This window comes from Bufo gargarizans, chromosome 3 (genome assembly GCF_014858855.1).
Source record: "Bufo gargarizans isolate SCDJY-AF-19 chromosome 3, ASM1485885v1, whole genome shotgun sequence".
Lineage (NCBI taxonomy): Eukaryota > Metazoa > Chordata > Amphibia > Anura > Bufonidae > Bufo > Bufo gargarizans.
The window spans coordinates 531,132,383-531,150,745 of NC_058082.1; the positions used below are offsets into that span (position 1 = coordinate 531,132,383).

At 49.1% G+C, this 18,363-nt stretch overlaps 1 protein-coding gene across 1 annotated transcript in view; it reads right to left on the bottom strand.

Moving 5' to 3' along the window:
- The window catches only part of LOC122931738 (tyrosinase-like), a 112,207-nt gene that overhangs the window by 40,936 nt on the left and 52,908 nt on the right, over positions 1-18,363 (bottom strand). Inside the window, exon 3 of the mRNA XM_044285804.1 lies at positions 5,474-5,687. Coding sequence (XP_044141739.1) covers positions 5,474-5,687 — 214 coding nt within the window. The remainder of the gene's footprint in view (positions 1-5,473; positions 5,688-18,363) is intronic.

An 18,363-nucleotide genomic window follows, 5' to 3' on the forward strand; every position in this document is an offset into this window, starting at 1 on the left:
CAGGCTTCATGTCACCCAACACTGGAACAGGCCACTGTCATATATTTTTAGGCCCCGGCACCCAGACAGAGGAGAGGTTCATTCAACTTTGGGTTGCCCCGCAATATAATGGTAAAATGAAAATAAAAAGAGGATTGAATGAGGAAGTGCCCTGGAGTACAATAATATATGGTTAAGGGGAGGTAGTTATAAATGTCTAATCTGCACAAGGGATGGACAGATCCTGTGGGATCCATGCTTGGTTCATTTTTATGAACGTCAGCTTGTCCACATTGGCTGTAGACAGGCGGCTGCGTTTGTCTGTAATGACGCCCCCTGCCGTGCCGAATACATGTTCAGACAAAACGCTGGCCGCCGGGCAGGCCAGCACCTCCAAGGCATAAAAGGCTAGCTCTGGCCACGTGGACAATTTGGAGACCCAGAAGTTGAATGGGGCTGAACCATCAGTCAGTACGTGGAGGGGTGTGCACACGTACTGTTCCACCATGTTAGGGAAATGTTGCCTCCTGCTAACACGTTCCGTATCAGGTGGTGGTGCAGTTAGCTGTGGTGTGTTGACAAAACTTTTCCACATCTCTGCCATGCTAACCCTGCCCTCAGAGGAGCTGGCCGTGACACAGCTGCCTTGGCGACCTCTTGCTCCTCCTCTGCCTTGGCCTTGGGCTTCCACTTGTTCCCCTGTGACATTTGGGAATGCTCTCAGTAGCGCATCTAACAACGTGCGCTTGTACTCGCGCATCTTCCTATCACGCTCCAGTGCAGGAAGTAAGGTGGGCACATTGTCTTTGTACAGGGGATCCAGCAGGGTGGCAAACCAGTAGTCCGCACACGTTAAAATGTGGGCAACTCTGCTGTCGTTGCGCAGGCACTGCAGCATGTAGTCGTTCATGTGTGCCAGGCTGCCCAGAGGTAAGGACAAGCTGTCTTCTGTGGGATGCGTATCGTCATCGTCCTGCGTTTCCCCCCAGCCACGCACCAGTGATGGGCCCGAGCTGCGTTGGGTGCCACCCCGCTGTGAACATGCTTCATCCTCATCCTCCTCCACCTCCTCCTCATCATCGTCCTCCTCGTCCTCCAGTAGTGGGCCCTGGTTGGCCACATTTGTACCTGGCCTCTGCTGTTGCAAAAAAACTCCCTCTGAGTCACTTCGAAGAGACTGGCCTGAAAGTGCTAAAAATAACCCCTCTTCCTCCTCCTCCTCCTCCTCCGGGGCCGCCTCCTCTTCCATCATCGCCTTAAGTGTTTTCTCAAGGAGACATAGAAGTGGTATTGTAACGCTGATAACGGCGTCATCGCCACTGGCCATGTTGGTGGAGTACTCGAAACAGCACAACAGGGCACACAGGTCTGGCATGGAGGCCCAGTCATTGGTGGTGAAGTGGTGCTGTTCCGCAGTGCGACTGACCCGTGCGTGCTGCAGCTGAAACTCCACTATGGCCTGCTGCTGCTCGCACAGTCTGTCCAGCATGTGCAATGTGGAGTTCGACCTGGTGGGCACGTCGTATATGAGGCGGTGAGCGGGAAGGCCGAAGTTACGCTGTAGCGCAGACAGGCGAGCAGCGGCAGGATGTGAACGCCGGAAGCGCGCACAGACGGCCCGCACTTTATGCAGCAGCTCTGACATGTCGAGGTAGTTGTGAATGAACTTCTGCACCACCTATTTCAGCACATGCGCCAGACAAGGATGTGCGTCAAACCGGCTAGTCCCAGAGCTGAAACGAGATTTCGCCCATTATCGCACACCACCAGGCCGGGCTTGAGGCTCACCGGCAGCAACCACTCGTCGGTCTGTTTTTCTATACCCCGCCACAACTCATGTGCGGTGTGGGGCCTGTCCCCCAAACATATGAGTTTCAAAATGGCCTGCTGACGTTTACCCCGGGCTGTGCTGAAGTTGGTGGTGAAGGTGTGTGGCTGACTGGATGAGCAGGTGGAAGAAGAGGAGGAGGAAGCCGAGTAGGAGGAGGAGGCAACAGGAGGCAAAGAATGTTGCCCTGCGATCCTTGGCGGCGGAAGGACGTGCGCCAAACAGCTCTCCGCCTGGGGCCCAGCCGCCATTACATTTACCCAGTGTGCAGTTAGGGAGATATAGCGTCCCTGGCCGCGCTTACTGGTCCACGTATCTGTGGTTAGGTGGACCTTGCCACAGATGGCATTGCGCAGTGCACACTTGATTTTATCCTCTGTTTGCTTGGCGGCAGGTGCCAACGTTCCTCCAGAGGCGGAGGAAGAGGCCGAGGCGGCAGCAGCAGAAGAGGTAGCAGGGGGAGCCTGAGTGAGTTCCTTGTTTTTAAGGTGTTTACTCCACTGCAGTCCATGCTTTGCATGCAGGTGCCTGGTCATGCAGGTTGTGCTAAGGTTCAGAACGCTAATGCCTCGCTTCAGGCTCTGATGGCACAGTGTGCAAACCACTCGGGTCTTGTCGTCAGCACATTGTTTGAAGAAGTGCCATGCCAGGGAACTCCTTGAAGCTGCCTTTGGGGTGCTCGGTCCCAGATGGCGGTGGCCAGTAGCAGACGGACTCTCTTGGCGGTGGGTGTTCTGCTTTTGCCCACTGCTCCCTCTTTTGCTACGCTGTTGGCTCGGTCTCACCACGGCCTCTTCCTCCGAACTGTGAAAATCAGTGGCACGACCTTCATTCCATGTGGGGTCTAGGACCTCATCGTCCCCTGCATCGTCTTTCACCCAGTCTTGATCCCTGACCTCCTGTTCAGTCTGCACACTGCAGAAAGACGCAGCAGTTGGCACCTGTGTTTCATCATCATCAGAGACGTGCTGAGGTGGTATTCCCATGTCCTCATCATCAGGAAACATAAGTGGTTGTGCGTCAGTGCATTCTATGTCTTCCACCGCTGGGGAAGGGCTAGGTGGATGCCCTTGGGAAACCCTGCCAGCGGAGTCTTCAAACAGCATAAGAGACTGCTGCATAACTTGAGGCTCAGACAGTTTCCCTGGTATGCATGGGGGTGATGTGACAGACTGATGGGCTTGGCTTTCAGGTGCCATCTGTGCGCTTACTGCAGAAGGCTGGGTGGGAGATAATGTGAACGTGCTGGATCCACTGTCGGCCACCCAATTGACTAATGCCTGTACCTGTTCAGGTCTTACCATCCTTAGAAGGGCATTGGGCCCCACCATATATCGCTGTAAATTCTGGCGGCTACTGGGACCTGAGGTAGTTGGTTCACTAGGACGTGTGGCTGTGGCAGAACGGCCACGTCCTCTCCCAGCACCAGAGGGTCCACTAACACCACCACGACCAAGTCCGTGTCCACGTCCCTTACTAGATGTTTTCATCATTGTTACCGTTCACCACAATAAGAAAAAAATTATTTGGCCCAATGTATTGAATTCAAATTCAGGCCTTTTTTTTACAGGCACCTAACACATCTGGCTATCTATTTAGGTACCGTATTACACTAATACAGGCACAGCAGTAACCACAGATTTAGCTGAATATAAATTGTAGGCCTATTATTTAGGCCCTGGATGACAGGTATCCCTTTTACGGACAGAATTAGACTTGGAAATGCACGGTAGCGTGTGAAGTATTCGCACCTTCAATCTAATATACCCTTTTACGGATAGATTTAAACTTGGCCTGATACAGCAGAAACCACTGATTTAGGGAATTGCTAAGTTGGGAATTGTATTTCAACCCAGAACAAAAATATATCCTTTGCCAGACAGCAGACAGTATTACAATTGGCTGGCCACAGCTGAAACACCAGATTTAGGGTACTGCTATTTTGGCAATTGTATTTCACCCCTCAATAAAATAGCAAGCACAGCCGAGCCCCTGATGTAGGATATAGCAAAAAAAAAAAAAACACACTATTGATGGTTAAATGTATTTGGTGGCAGCTTGTGCTGGCGCACCACAAGACACAAAATGGCCGCCGATCACCCCAGAAAAAAGTGACAGAAAAACGCTCTGGGCAGCCTAAAAACAGTGAGCAATTAAATAGCAGAGGTTGAATGATTTACAGCTGTAGATCGATCACTGAATTAAGTCCTTTGGAGGAGTTAATCTGCCTAATCTCGCCCTAACAGCAGCAGCTGCATCCTCTCCCTACACTGATCAGAGCAGAGTGACGTGCGGCGCTATGTGACTCCAGCTTAAATAGAGGCTGGGTCACATGGTGCACTGGCCAATCACAGCCATGACAATAGTAGTCATGACTGTGATGGCCTCTTGGGGCAAGTAGCATGACGCTTGTTGATTGGCTGCTTTGCAGCCTTTCAAAAAGCGCCAAGAAAGCGCCAAACACCGAACCCGAACCTGGACTTTTACGAAAATGTCACGGACACCCCAAAATTCGGTACGAACCCGAACTATACAGTTCGAGTTCGCTCATCCCTACTTGTGGGTATTGTTAAAGTATTAAAATCATCTTAAATCCAGCGCTGTACTACTTACTACTAACTTCTTGGCAGTCAGGAGGCTGGGCGGGCGCTCACAGCGTAGCTCACTACGTCATGCACCTGCACCACCTGCTTCATTCATAAAGTGTACGGAGCAGGCGCGTGACATAGTGAGCTACGCTGCGAGCGCCCGCCCGGCCTCCTGACTGCCAAAAAGTTAGTAGTAAGTAGTACAGTGCTGGATTTAAGATGATTTTAATACTTTAACAAAAACCACAAGTTAGATATGATTATACTAGTGAACGGGGCTCGGTGTAGTAGAATACAGTGACTGCACCGGGCCCCGCTGCCATTACAGAACCAGGTGCCGGCCCCCAGCCCCTCCTCCCTCTCAGCTGATACACCCGATGGTCGCAGCATTCGCCCCATAAGATGCACTGCTATTTCCCCCCCACTTTTGGGGCAGAAAAGTGCGTCTTATAGGGCGAAAAATACGGTATATTGTGTTTTAGACTAATGGCAATCTGCTGTTTTTGTTTGACAGCTATCTGATGTGCTTAGCTAAAGGCTATCTGGTGTTGTGGCTGACAGCTGTCTGGTGTGCTTGACTCACGGCTATCTAGTGTTTTTGGCTAATGGCTATCTGATGTGTTTGTCTGTTAGCTATCTGGTGTGTTTGACAGCTATCTGGTGTGTCTGGCTGATAGTCGTCAAGCAAAAACACCAGATTGCTATCTGATGTGTTTGGCTGATGGCTTTCTCATATGTTTCGCTGACGACAGTCTGATGTGTTTGGCTGATGGTTGTCTGGTGTGCTTTGCTCACAGCTATCGAGTGTTCTTGGCTGATGGCTATTTGGTGTGCTTGGCTCATGGCTATCTGGTGTTATTGGCTGATGACTATCTTGTGTTGTTGGCTGATGGATTTCTGGTGTATTTTGTCAGCTGTAGGGCTTTAACGAGTCTTTGTGATGTTAATGAATTTGGAAATACATTAGTTAGAGTGTAAGAATTGTATCCAATGAAACTATAATTAGAGTTGATAAAATGAAGAGATGACTATATGAACACAACTGCCCAAAATGATGATGTTATAAGACATATCCCACCTTCCAGGGCGTTTCTGAAGCTGTATAAAGATGTCTCATTATAAGGTGGAGTGTCAAAGTTCTCAAGCTTCAGTATGTTCTCCACATCCAGGAATGTGGGTAAGTTGGTGGCATATGGTGTGGTCCCAGGTTTCCTATGCAGTCTTTCCATCTTGTGCTCAGAGTCTGCCAATGGACAATATTCATCTGGGAAATTGAACCCGCTGCAAATTGCCTACAAAATGTAATCAGAGTGAAGATTTTGTGTATTGTAATAGATTTAAAAACAGCTATAGATACTGGCACTGTACCATATGTTACCGGTCTGAATGACAATAATAGCATTACCATAACGTTACAGGTGATCTGTTAAGACAAAGATTAAATTCCTGGGTGCAAGAAACAGGGAACCTGTCACCTGGATTTTGGGTATAGAGCTGAGGACATGGGTTGCTAGATGGCCGCTAGCACATCCACAATACCCAGTCCCCATAGCTCTCTGTGCTTTTATTGTGTAAAAAAAAAATGATTTGATACATATGCAAATTAACCTGAGATGAGTCCTGTCCCTGACTCATCTAACGTACAGGACTCATCTCAGTTTAATTTGCATATGTATCAAATAGTTTTTTTTTTACACAATAAAGGCACACAGAGCTATGGGGACTGGATATTGCGGATGTGCTAGCGGCCATCTAGCAACCCATGTCCTCAGCTCTATACACAAAATCCCGGTGACAGGTTCCCTTTAAATGGGTTCTCCAAGAGTATTAAATGTCCCCTCATGTGCTGAGCACCCGACATGGAATATACTTACCCCGTTCTCCGCTCCTGGAGCCACTCCTGGTCCCTGCACCACTACTGTTGCTTCTCCCTGCACAGGGATGTAGACATCCGGTGTTGGGGGGAGCAGCCAATGGCAGGCGGGGATGGGGACAAGCCTCCCTAGCATAGCCGGTGACGCTATGAAGGCTCGTCCCCGCCCCCGCCTGCCATTGGCTGCTCCCCCGACATCAGATGTTTTCATTGGTGTGCAGGGAAAAACAGCAGTGGCGGGGACCAGGAGTGGCGCCGGAAGAGGGGACCGGGGTAAGTATATTGCATGTGGGGTGCGCGGCACATGAGGGGACATTTTATACTCTTGGAGAACCCCTTTAATGGAGTGTTTCTATTATTCCAACTGAAGAATTAGGAGCTGTTACATTACTAGTGCAAGGGATGCAAGAAAAATTACCACAGAAACCAAATAGTCCTATTGCACTTCTCAGTGTGGTGTACACTTTGTGCATCTTGTCACATATCTCCAGAAGTCATCACTAGAGATTAACGATTTGCAAAGAATGCAAATTTACTTACGCTTTGTGGTAACGAATCACAATTTTTCTAAAATAGAGGCTACAATGGCGGCTACACATGTGAGGACATGGGACAAGGAACTCTGGGAAGGCGGGCTGACCCATAATGACATGCATGCAGCCAATCAGCAGCCAGCCAGCCCTGTAATGTCACAGCCCTATAAATACGGCGGATATCTTAGAGTCAGACATTTTCCAGTGTTCAGAGTGCAGGGACAGACATAAGAAGGAGCTAGGGACAGCAACTGGAAAAACCTCTATGTTTAAAAAAAAAACTGAAAAAACAATTTTTTAAGTGCAGGGAAAGGATAGGGAGGAATAATTTCACAGCATCTTAGTGCAGGGAGAGACATCAGAAGGCACTTGGGACAGTGCTAGAAAAACCTCATTGTGAAAAAAAAGCGATTTACAAGTGCAGGGAAACATTATTTGGGATCCAAATAGCCATTAAAAAGCTCTGGCATTCTAGAAACGTTTTCTTGTTATTGGGGTGCAAGTGCTATGTTGAAAAGCCTTTAGTGGCTTATATCTGTGGAAAAAGAAAAATATATACGCATTTCACTTCTGCAGTTATTTGTGTTGAAAGAGTTTAGTGGCCTATTTCAATATAAAAAGGAAAAATATATACGCATTTCACTTCTGCAGTAATTTGTGTTGAAAGAGTTTAGTGGCCTATTTCAATATAAAAAGGAAAAATATATACGCATTTCACTTCTGCAGTAATTTGTGGTGAAAGCGTCCAGTATTAGGGATGAGCGAACCCGAACTGTATAGTTCGGTTTCGTACCGAATTTTGGGGTGTCCGTGACACGGACCCGAACCCGGACATTTTCGTAAAAGTCCGGGTTCGGGTTCGGTGTTCGTCGCTTTCTTGGTGCTTTTTGAAAGGCTGCAAAGCAGCCAATCAACAAGCGTCATACTACTGGCCCCAAGAGGCCGTCACAGCCATGCCTACTATTGGCATGGCTGTGATTGGCCAGAGCACCATGTGACCCAGCCTCTATTTAAGCTGGAGTCACATAGCGCCGCCCGTCACTCTGCTCTGATCAGTGTAGGGAGAGGCTGCAGCTGCGACAGTAGGGCGAGATTAGGCTGATTAACTCCTCCAAAAGACTCCATCCAGAGATCGATCTGCAGCTGTGGATGATTAAACTGCTGCTATTGAATTGCTCACTGTTTTTAGGCTGCCCAGAGCGTTTTTCAGTCACTTTTTTCTGGGGTAATCGGCGGCCATTTTCTGTCTTGTGTTGCGCCAGCAGAAGCTGCAGCCAAGTGCATTTAACCCTCAATGGTGTGGTTGTTTTTTGGCTAAAGCCTACATCAGGGTGAAGCTGTCACACCAAGTGCATTTAACCAGCAATAGTCTGTTTATTTTTTGGCCATATACTACATCAGGGGCAAGCTGCGCCTGTCACCAAGTGCTTTTAACCCTCAATGGTGTGGTTGTTTTTTGGCTAAATCCTACATCAGGGTGAAGCTGTCACACCAAGTGCATTTAACCAGCAATAGTCTGTTTATTTTTTGGCCATATACTACATCAGGGGCAAGCTGCGCCCGTCACCAAGTGCATTTAACCCTCAATGGTGTGTTTGTTTTTTGGATAAATCCTACATTAGGGTGAAGCTGTCACACCAAGTGCATTTAACCAGCAATAGTCTGTTTATTTTTTGGCCATATACTACATCAGGGGCAAGCTGCGCCTGTCACCAAGTGCATTTAACCCTCAGTAGTGTGGTTGGTCAAGCTGTCACACCAAGTGCATTTAACCATCAATAGTGTGGTTATTTTTTGGCCATATCCCAGTCTAATTCTGTCAGTAAACGTATACCTGTCACCCAGCGCCTAAATACTAGGCCTCAAGTTTATATCCCGCTAAATCTGTCGTTACTGGTGTGGCTGGTCAAGTTATTTAGTGTCCGTCAAAGCACATTTTTTGTTCTGGGTTGAAATACAATTCCCAATTTAGCAATTTCCTAATTTAGTGGTTTCTGCTATATCAGAGCTATTTTAAATCTATCCCTAAAAGGGTATATAATATTCAAGGTGCACATAGGGTCATTCTGAATAACTTCACACACACGCTACTGTGCATTTCCAAGTCTAATTCTGTCAGTAAACCTATACCTGTCACCCAGCGCCTAAATACTAGGCCTCAAATTTATATCCAGCTAAATCTGTCGTTACTGCTGTACTGTTGTGGCTGGGCAAGTTATTTAGTGTCCGTCAAAGCACATTTTTTGTTCTGGGTTGAAATACAATTCCCAATTTAGCAATTTCCTAATTTAGTGGTTTCTGCTGTATCAGAGCTATTTTAAATCTATCCCTAAAAGGGTATATAATATTCAAGGTGCACATAGGGTCATTCTGAATAACTTCACACACACGCTACTGTGCATTTCCAAGTCTAATTCTGTCAGTAAATCCATACCGGTCACCCAGCGCCTAAATACTAGGCCTCAAATTTATATTCAGCTAAATCTGTCGTTACTGCTGTGCCTGTATTAGTGTAAAACGGGACCTAAATAGATGCCAGATAGTGTTAGGTGTCTGTAAAAAAAGGCCTGAATTTGAATTCAATACATTGGGCCAAATAATATTTTTGTTGTTGTGGTGAACGATAACAATGAGGAAAACATCTAGTAAAGGACGCGGACGCGGACATGGTCGTGGTGGTGTTAGTGGACCCTCTGGTGCTGGGAGAGGACGTGGCCGTTCTGCCACAGCCACACGTCTTAGTGAACCAACTACCTCAGGTCCCAGTAGCCGCCATAATTTACAGCGATATTTGGTGGGGCCCAATGCCGTTCTAAGGATGGTAAGGCCTGAGCAGGTACAGGCATTAGTCAATTGGGTGGCAGACAGTGGATCCAGCACGTTCACATTATCTCCCACGCAGTCTTCTGCAGAAAGCGCACAGATGGCGCCTGAAAACCAAGCCCATCAGTCTGTCACATCACCCCCATGCATACCAGGGAAACTGTCTGAGCCTCAAGTTATGCAGCAGTCTCTTATGCTGTTTGAAGACTCCGCTGGCAGGGTTTCCCAAGGGCATCCACCTAGCCCTTCCCCAGCGGTGGAAGACATAGAATGCACTGACGCACAACCACTTATGTTTCCTGATGATGAGGACATGGGAATACCACCTCAGCATGTCTCTGATGATGACGAAACACAGGTGCCAACTGCTGCGTCTTTCTGCAGTGTGCAGACTGAACAGGAGGTCAGGGATCAAGACTGGGTGGAAGACGATGCAGGGGACGATGAGGTCCTAGACCCCACATGGAATGAAGGTCGTGCCACTGACTTTCACAGTTCGGAGGAAGAGGCAGTGGTGAGACCGAGCCAACAGCGTAGCAAAAGAGGGAGCAGTGGGTAAAAGCAGAACACCTGCCGCCAAGAGACTCCGCCTGCTACTGACCGCCGCCATCTGGGACCGAGCACCCCAAAGGCAGCTTCAAGGAGTTCCCTGGCATGGCACTTCTTCAAACAATGTGCTGACGACAAGACCCGAGTGGTTTGCACGCTGTGCCATCAGAGCCTGAAGCGAGGCATTAACGTTCTGAACCTGAGCACAACCTGCATGACCAGGCACCTACATGCAAAGCATGGACTGCAGTGGAGTAAGCACCTTAAAACCAAGGAAGTCACTCAGGCTCCCCCTGCTACCTCTTCTGCTGCTGCCGCCTCTGCCTCTTCTGCTGCTGCCGCCTCGGCCTCTTCCTCCGCCTCTGGAGGAACGTTGGCACCTGCCGCCCAGCAAACAGGGGATGTACCACCAACACCACCACCACCTCCGTCACCAAGCATCTCAACCATGTCACACGGCAGCGTTCAGCTCTCCATCTCACAAACATTTGAGAGAAAGCGTAAATTCCCACCTAGCCACCCTCGATCCCTGGCCCTGAATGCCAGCATTTCTAAACTACTGGCCTATGAAATGCTGTCATTTAGGCTGGTGGACACAGAAAGCTTCAAACAGCTCATGTCGCTTGCTGTCCCACAGTATGTTGTTCCCAGCCGGCACTACTTCTCCAAGAGAGCTGTGCCTTCCCTGCACAACCAAGTATCCGATAAAATCAAGTGTGCACTGCGCAACGCCATCTGTGGCAAGGTCCACCTAACCACAGATACGTGGACCAGTAAGCACGGCCAGGGACGCTATATCTTCCTAACTGCACACTGGGTAAATGTAGTGGCGGCTGGGCCGCAGGCGGAGAGCTGTTTGGCGCACGTCCTTCCGCCAACAAGGATCGCAGGGCAACATTCTTTGCCTCCTGTTGCCACCTCCTCCTTCTCGGCTTCCTCCTCCTCTTCTTCCACCTGCTCATCCAGTCAGCCACACACCTTCACCACCAACTTCAGCACAGCCCGGGGTAAACGTCAGCAGGCCATTCTGAAACTCATATGTTTGGGGGACAGGCCCCACACCGCACAGGAGTTGTGGCGGGGTATAGAACAACAGACCGACGAGTGGTTGCTGCCGGTGAGCCTCAAGCCCGGCCTGGTGGTGTGAGATAATGGGCGAAATCTCGTTGCAGCTCTGGGACTAGCCGGTTTGACGCACATCCCTTGCCTGGCGCATGTGCTGAATTTGGTGGTGCAGAAGTTCATTCACAACTACCCCGACATGTCAGAGCTGCTGCATAAAGTGCGGGCCGTCTGTTCGCGCTTCTGGCGTTCACATCCTGCCGCTGCTTGCCTGTCTGCACTACAGCGTAACTTCGGCCTTCCCGCTCACCGCCTCATATACGACGTGCCCACCAGGTGGAACTCCGCCTTGCACATGCTGGGTGTGATGTTGTGATAGATCACTGTGACCTTTCCCCTTTTTCTCCTGATGCATGATGGGGGAGGAGGAGCTGTACCAGGAAGTCAGACAGTGTGTGTGAGGGGAACTGGAAGCAGACACATGAGGCTGAGAAGGGATTACATCTGATAAGGACAGAAGCTGTTGGAATAAGACTCCTCCATGTAAGAATGCCATAATGTTCTGAGTAATAAACCTTGCTCTGGTTAAGTAGTACATCGGCCTGTGTGCGTAACTTGTTGAGCAGATACTGGCAGCATTGCCAGCAGCACCTGAGAGACACAGAGTGTCCAGGGGACATAACAGTGGCGACGAGGATTGTTGATTTTAGCACACATGGCCTTCATAGGGTTTATTCAACCATTTGATCCTGCAGCTGAGTCATGGACCTCCTGGGTGGAGAGGCTGGAACAGTATATGGAAGCGAATAATGTGACTGTTGAAAAGAGAAGTGCAGTTTTTCTCACTGCATTGGGTCAAGCTGCATATGGAACCCTCAGAGACCTTGTTTCTCCAGACAAGCCAGCCTCTAAGTCCCTGCCTGAGTTAATTCAGACGCTACATACACACTACAACCCGAAGCCGTTGGAAATCGCGGAGCGGTTTAAATTCTACGGTAGAAGGCAGCAGGCCGGGGAGGATATAAAGACATATATCATTGCTTTACGTAAACTGGCTGCCACTTGTCAGTTTGGAGACTACCTACAGACGGCTCTCCGTGACATGTTCGTTATGGGACTCTGCGACCCAGCCATACAGAAACGTTTACTCACAGAACCCGACTTGACTCTGACGAAAGCCACTGACCTTGCTACGGTCATGGAGTTGGCAACACGGGACGCCACCCTACTGAAGGCACCACCTACAACTCCTGCAAGCCAGGGTGAGGAAATATTCCACACTGCTATCACTCAACGCTCGAGACGCCCGTCCCCTGCCACTCGGCTTAAACCTCGCCACCCTAATTCTTCTGTCTCTGGGACCCCGACTTGCTACCGTTGTGGTAACACTACTCACAGTGCGCCTGCTTGCAAGTTCAAGGATGTCGTTTGTTTTCGCTGTGGGAAGACTGGTCATATTGGGCGCGTTTGCCGCAGCTCTCGCTCCCCGAACACTACCACTAAAGATAGACGTAAACAGACATTCCGTGTGGATATGGACAATAACGGTTTTAGCTCTGATGAGGAGACATGTGTCCATGTTGGACTGTTTTGAGTAGCTGGGAGTACTCCGGCGATTAAAGTGGATGTCACACTCAATGGCTGTCCTGTCTCCATGGATGTTGATACACGGGCAGCTGTGTCTGTCATTTCATGGACTGATTTAAAGGCATCGGGTCTGTCCCTGCCGCTAAAACCTACAAAGCTCACGCTACAAACCTACAGCAAGGAACTACTACAGCCCTTGGGTTATGTAAAGCCCCTTGTTACATTAGGCAACCACAGTCAAAGTCTACGCCTTTATGTTGTAAGGAATGGAGGTCCTCCGCTGTTTGGAAGGGACTGGATCAAAGCCCTGGGCATGCCTCCTTTTACCATTGGCCAATGTACATTGCTTTCTAAAGTAGACCATTGGGTGGAATCCCTGAAGTCACGTTTTAAAGAGGTTTTTGAGGACTCTTTGGGCACCGTAAAAGGAAAGATGGCCCACCTCCTCTTGAAGCCTGGTGCTACACCTCGTTTTTGTAAGGCAAGATCAGTACCTTTTGCCTTGCGGAAAAAAGTGGAAGCAGAGCTGGACCACCTATTGGCTGAAAAGATCATAACGAAAGTGGATAGAAGTGAATGGGCATCACCAATTGTGCCTGTCAAGAAAAAGAATGGAGACATTAGGATTTGTGGTGATTTCAGGGTAGCTCTGAACAACCAACTTCTTGTGGATCAATACCCATTGCCTCGACTTGAAGATTTATTTGGCTCACTGGCTGGGGGGCAAAAGTTTACAAAAATAGACTTAAAGCAAGCTTACCTGCAACTGCAAGTACACCCAGATTCACGCCATCTGTTGACCATTAACACTCATAAAGGATTATTCCAGTATAACCGCATGGTTTTTGGCATAGCCCCAGCTCCAGCCATCTGGCAGCGGATCATGGATGAGGTACTGGCAGGAATACCTTTCACCCAATGTCTACTGGATGACATGCTCATCACTGGTCCCACTGATGAAGAACACAGAAAGAATGTTGAAGCTGTGCTAGGGAGACTCCAAAAGTATGGTTTAAGTGTCAATCTGTCAAAATGCGAATTTCTCAAGTCTCAACTGGAGTTTTGTGCCCACACGGTGGACCGTCATGGGTTACACACTACTGAAGAAAAGGTTAAAGCCCTTACCCATGCCCCTACCCCCCGGAATGTCACCCAGCTCAGGTCCTACCTTGGCCTCCTAAATTACTACCACCGTTTCTTGCCGAACCTAGCGCACCAGCTCTACCCATTACATCGCTTACTGGATGCAAGAGCTAAATGGATATGGACAGACAAATGTGAAGAAGCTTTTCGGCTTTCTAAAGAACTCATTCTGTCTTCTCGAGTTCTGGTCCACTATGATTTAAAGAAACCCGTCATCCTGGCTTGTGATGCCTCGCCTTATGGACTGGGTGCAGTGCTTTCCCATGTCATGCCGGATGGCACGGAGTGCCCCATTTCTTTTGCCTCCAGGTCTTTAACCTCAGCAGAACAAAACTACTCCCAGATTGACAAGGAAGCTTTGGCCATTGTATGGGCCACAAAAAAATTTCACGCGTACGTCTATGGTCGGGAGTTCACACTTATCACTGACCACAAACCTCTGTTGTCAATACTGAACCCTCAGAAAGGAATTTCTACAACAACCGCATCTCGCTTACAAAGGTACGCTTTATTTTTAGGAGCTTATGCTTATTCGATCAGATACCGCTCCCATGATACCCATGGCAATGCAGATGCATTTTCCAGATTGCCACTAAGAGATGACCACCCACTAAGAGAGGTACGTGTAGTGGAAGTACACAGGCCACAATCTTGCATGTCCACCTCCCTGATTGCCAGACATACAGCCACAGATCCTTTTCTGTCTCAGATATTCTCTTATGTTCAGACTGGATGGCCAGGGAGTGTTTCAGGTGACTTTCGTCCGTACTTTGCCAGAAAATGTGAGCTTGTGACTAATGCTGGTTGCCTACAATGGGGCAATAGAGTGATTGTACTCCAGTACTTGCAATCAACCATGCTAAGGATACTGCATGAAGGCCATCCTGGTGTGGTGCGCATAAAGCAGCGGGCCCGGAGCTATGTTTGGTGGCCACAAATGGATACAGCAATTGAAGATTATGTTGCTCAATGTCCTGGGTGCTGTCAAGCCCAGCGACCCCAAAAGAGAGGAACCCTGCAACCTTGGCCATGGCCAACAGAACCGTGGTCCAGACTCCATCTTGATTTTGCTGGCCCCATCCAGGGTAAAATGTATTTGATCGTGGTAGATGCACATTCAAAATGGCCGGAGGTTTTTCAAATGCCTTCTATTACCTCAGCTGCTACCATTCTAGTCTTAAGGAAGCTCTTTGCTCAATTTGGCTTGCCTACAGCCATAGTCTCCGACAATGGAACTCAATTTACATCGCATGAGTTTCAATCCTTCCTTAGTGGTTTGGGTGTCCAACACTACAAAACAGCTCCTTATCATCCAGCTTCAAATGGGCTGGCAGAACGATTTGTGCAGTCATTTAAGAAGCACTTACTGTCCACTCTGGACCAGGTTGGACTGTCAGAAGAGAAGCTGCTGGAATTCTTGATCATGTACCGTAACACGAAACACGCTACTACTGGGCTGTCACCGGCTTTTCTTATGTTTGGCAGGCATCTCCGCACCAAACTTGATTTAGTTCGTCCGCAGGAGCAGTCACCAACACCTCCTCCGCCGGGCCGTCTGGGATTCCGTGCCGGTGATCTTGTATGGTCTCAGAATTACAGAGCTTTGCCTCCTTGGCTTCCTGGCGTTATTGATGGAACTCTTGGCAGAAGAATGTACCTTGTCCGCCTGGAGGAAGGCATTTGTGTTCGGCGACACCTTTCACAATTGAGGAAACGCATTTGCCGGCCACTAGTGACAAAACCGACCCTTCTTTCTGACCACCCACCAGAGTCTACTCTGAACTCTGCTGGTGACATATGGCATGGTGTCTGGCATGATCCCACAAGTTTACACCCAAACCCTGAACCGGTTGGTGACCATATTCCTAAGGAGCCCGGACATGTGCCTGAAGTTACAGAGACTGATTTGTCTGTGGGACGCCCACTGACATCTCCAGTACCTTTGACTGACTTTATTCCTCCCGGTGCTGTACCTCTGCGTAGGTCTACCCGTCAAAGACGTCAAACGCCTCGCTGGCAAAGTGCTGAAATCTTACGGGACACATTGGAGGTCAGGGAACAGAGACAAAGGGCTCATGAAGTGCTGCGGAAATCACAGAACTGAATTGGAGATACTACTTGCTGAACGGATCTCGCTTGCCTTGTTATGTTATGTGTTCAACATTTTGTTCTCTTGTTATGTTTTTTTTTTTTTTTTTTTGGGGAGGAAAGGAGGTGTGATGTTGTGATAGATCACTGTGACCTTTACCCTTTTTCTCCTGATGCATGATGGGGGAGGAGGAGCTGTACCAGGAAGTCAGACAGTGTGTGTGAGGGGAACTGGAAGCAGACACATGAGGCTGAGAAGGGATTACATCTGATAAGGACAGAAGCTGTTGGAATAAGACTCCTCCATGTAAGAATGCCATAATGTTCTGAGTAATAAACCTTGCTCTGGTTAAGTAGTACATCGGCCTGTGTGCGTAACTTGTTGAGCAGATACTGGCAGCATCGCCAGCAGCACCTGAGAGACACAGAGTGTCCAGGGGACATAACACTGGACAGACTGTGCGAGCAGCAGCAGGTCATAGTGTAGTTTCAGCTGCAGCACGCACGGGTCAGTCGCACTACAGAACAGCACCACTTCACCACCAATGACTGGGCCTCCATGCGAGACCTGTGTGCCCTGTTGCGCTGTTTCGAGTACTCCACCAACATGGCCAGTGGCGATGACGCCGTTATCAGCGTTACAATACCACTTCTATGTCTCCTTGAGAAAACACTTAGGGCGATGATGGAAGAGGAGGTGGCCCAGGAGGAGGAGGAGGAGGAGGAGGAGGAGGAGGAGGAAGAGGGGTCATTTTTAGCACTTTCAGGCCAGTCTCTTCGAAGTAACTCAGAGGGAGTTTTTTTGCAACAGCAGAGGCCAGGTACAAATGTGGCCAGCCAGGGCCCACTACTGGAGGACGAGGATGAGGAGGAGGTGGAGGAGGATGAAGCATGGTCACAACGGGGTGGCACCCAACGCAGCTTGGGCCCATCACTGGGAAACGCAGGACGATGACGATACGCCTCCCACAGAGGACAGCTTGTCCTTACCCCTGGGCAGCCTGGCACACATGAGCGACTACATGCTGCTGTGCCTGCGCAACGACAGCAGTGTTGCCCATATTTTAACGTGTGCGGACTACTGGGTTGCTACCCTGCTGGATCCACGGTACAAATGTGCCCACCTTACTTTCTGCACTGGAGCGTGATAGGAAGATGCGCGAGTACAAGCGCACATTGGTAGACGCGCTACTGAGAGCATTCCCAAATGTCACAGGGGAACAAGTGGAAGCCCAAGGCCAAGGCAGATGAGGAGCAAGAGGTCGCCAACGCAGCTGTGTCACGGCCAGCTCCTCTGAGGGCAGGTTTAGCATGGCAGAGATGTGGAAAAGTTTTGTCAACACGCCACAGCTAACTGCACCACCACCTGATACACAACGTGTTAGCAGGAGGCAACATTTCACTAACATGGTGGAACAGTACGTGTGCACACCCCTCCACGTACTGACTGATGGTTCGGCCCCATTCAACTTCTGGGTCTCTAAATTGTCCACGTGGCCAGAGCTAGCCTTTTATGCCTTGGAGGTGCTGGCCTGCCCGGCGGCCAGCGTTTTGTCTGAACGTGTATTCAGCACGGCAGGGGGCGTCATTACAGACAAACGCAACCGCCTGTCTACAGCCAATGTGGACAAGCTGACGTTCATAAAAATGAACCAGGCATGGATCCCACAGGACCTGTCCATCCCTTGTGCATATTAGACATTACCTACCTCCCCTTAGCCATATATTATTGTACTCCAGGGCACTTCCTCATTCAATCCTATTTTTATTTTCATTTTACCATTATATTGCGGGGCAACCCAAAGTTGAATGAACCTCTCCTCTGTCTGGGTGCCGGGGCCTAAATATCTGACAATGGACTGTTCCAGTGTTGGGTGACGTAAAGCATGATTCTCTGCTATGACATGCAGACTGATTCTCTGCTGACATGAAGCCAGATTCTCTGTTACGGGACCTCTCTACTCTGCCTGGGTGCCTGGGCCTAAATATATGACAATGGACTGTTACAGTGGTGGGTGACGTGAAGCCAGATTCTCTGCTATGGGACCTCTCTCCAATTGATATTGGTTAATTTTTATTTATTTTATTTTAATTCATTTCCCTATCCACATTTGTTTGCAGGGGATTTACCTACATTTTGCTGCCTTTTGCAGCACTCTAGGTCTTTCCTGGGCTGTTTTACAGCCTTTTTAGTTCGGGTCCCTATTGACTTCAATGGAGTTCGGGATGAAGTTCGGGTCGGGTTCGGATCCCGAACCCGAACATTTCCGGGAAGTTCGGCCGAACTTCTCGAATCCGAACATCCAGGTT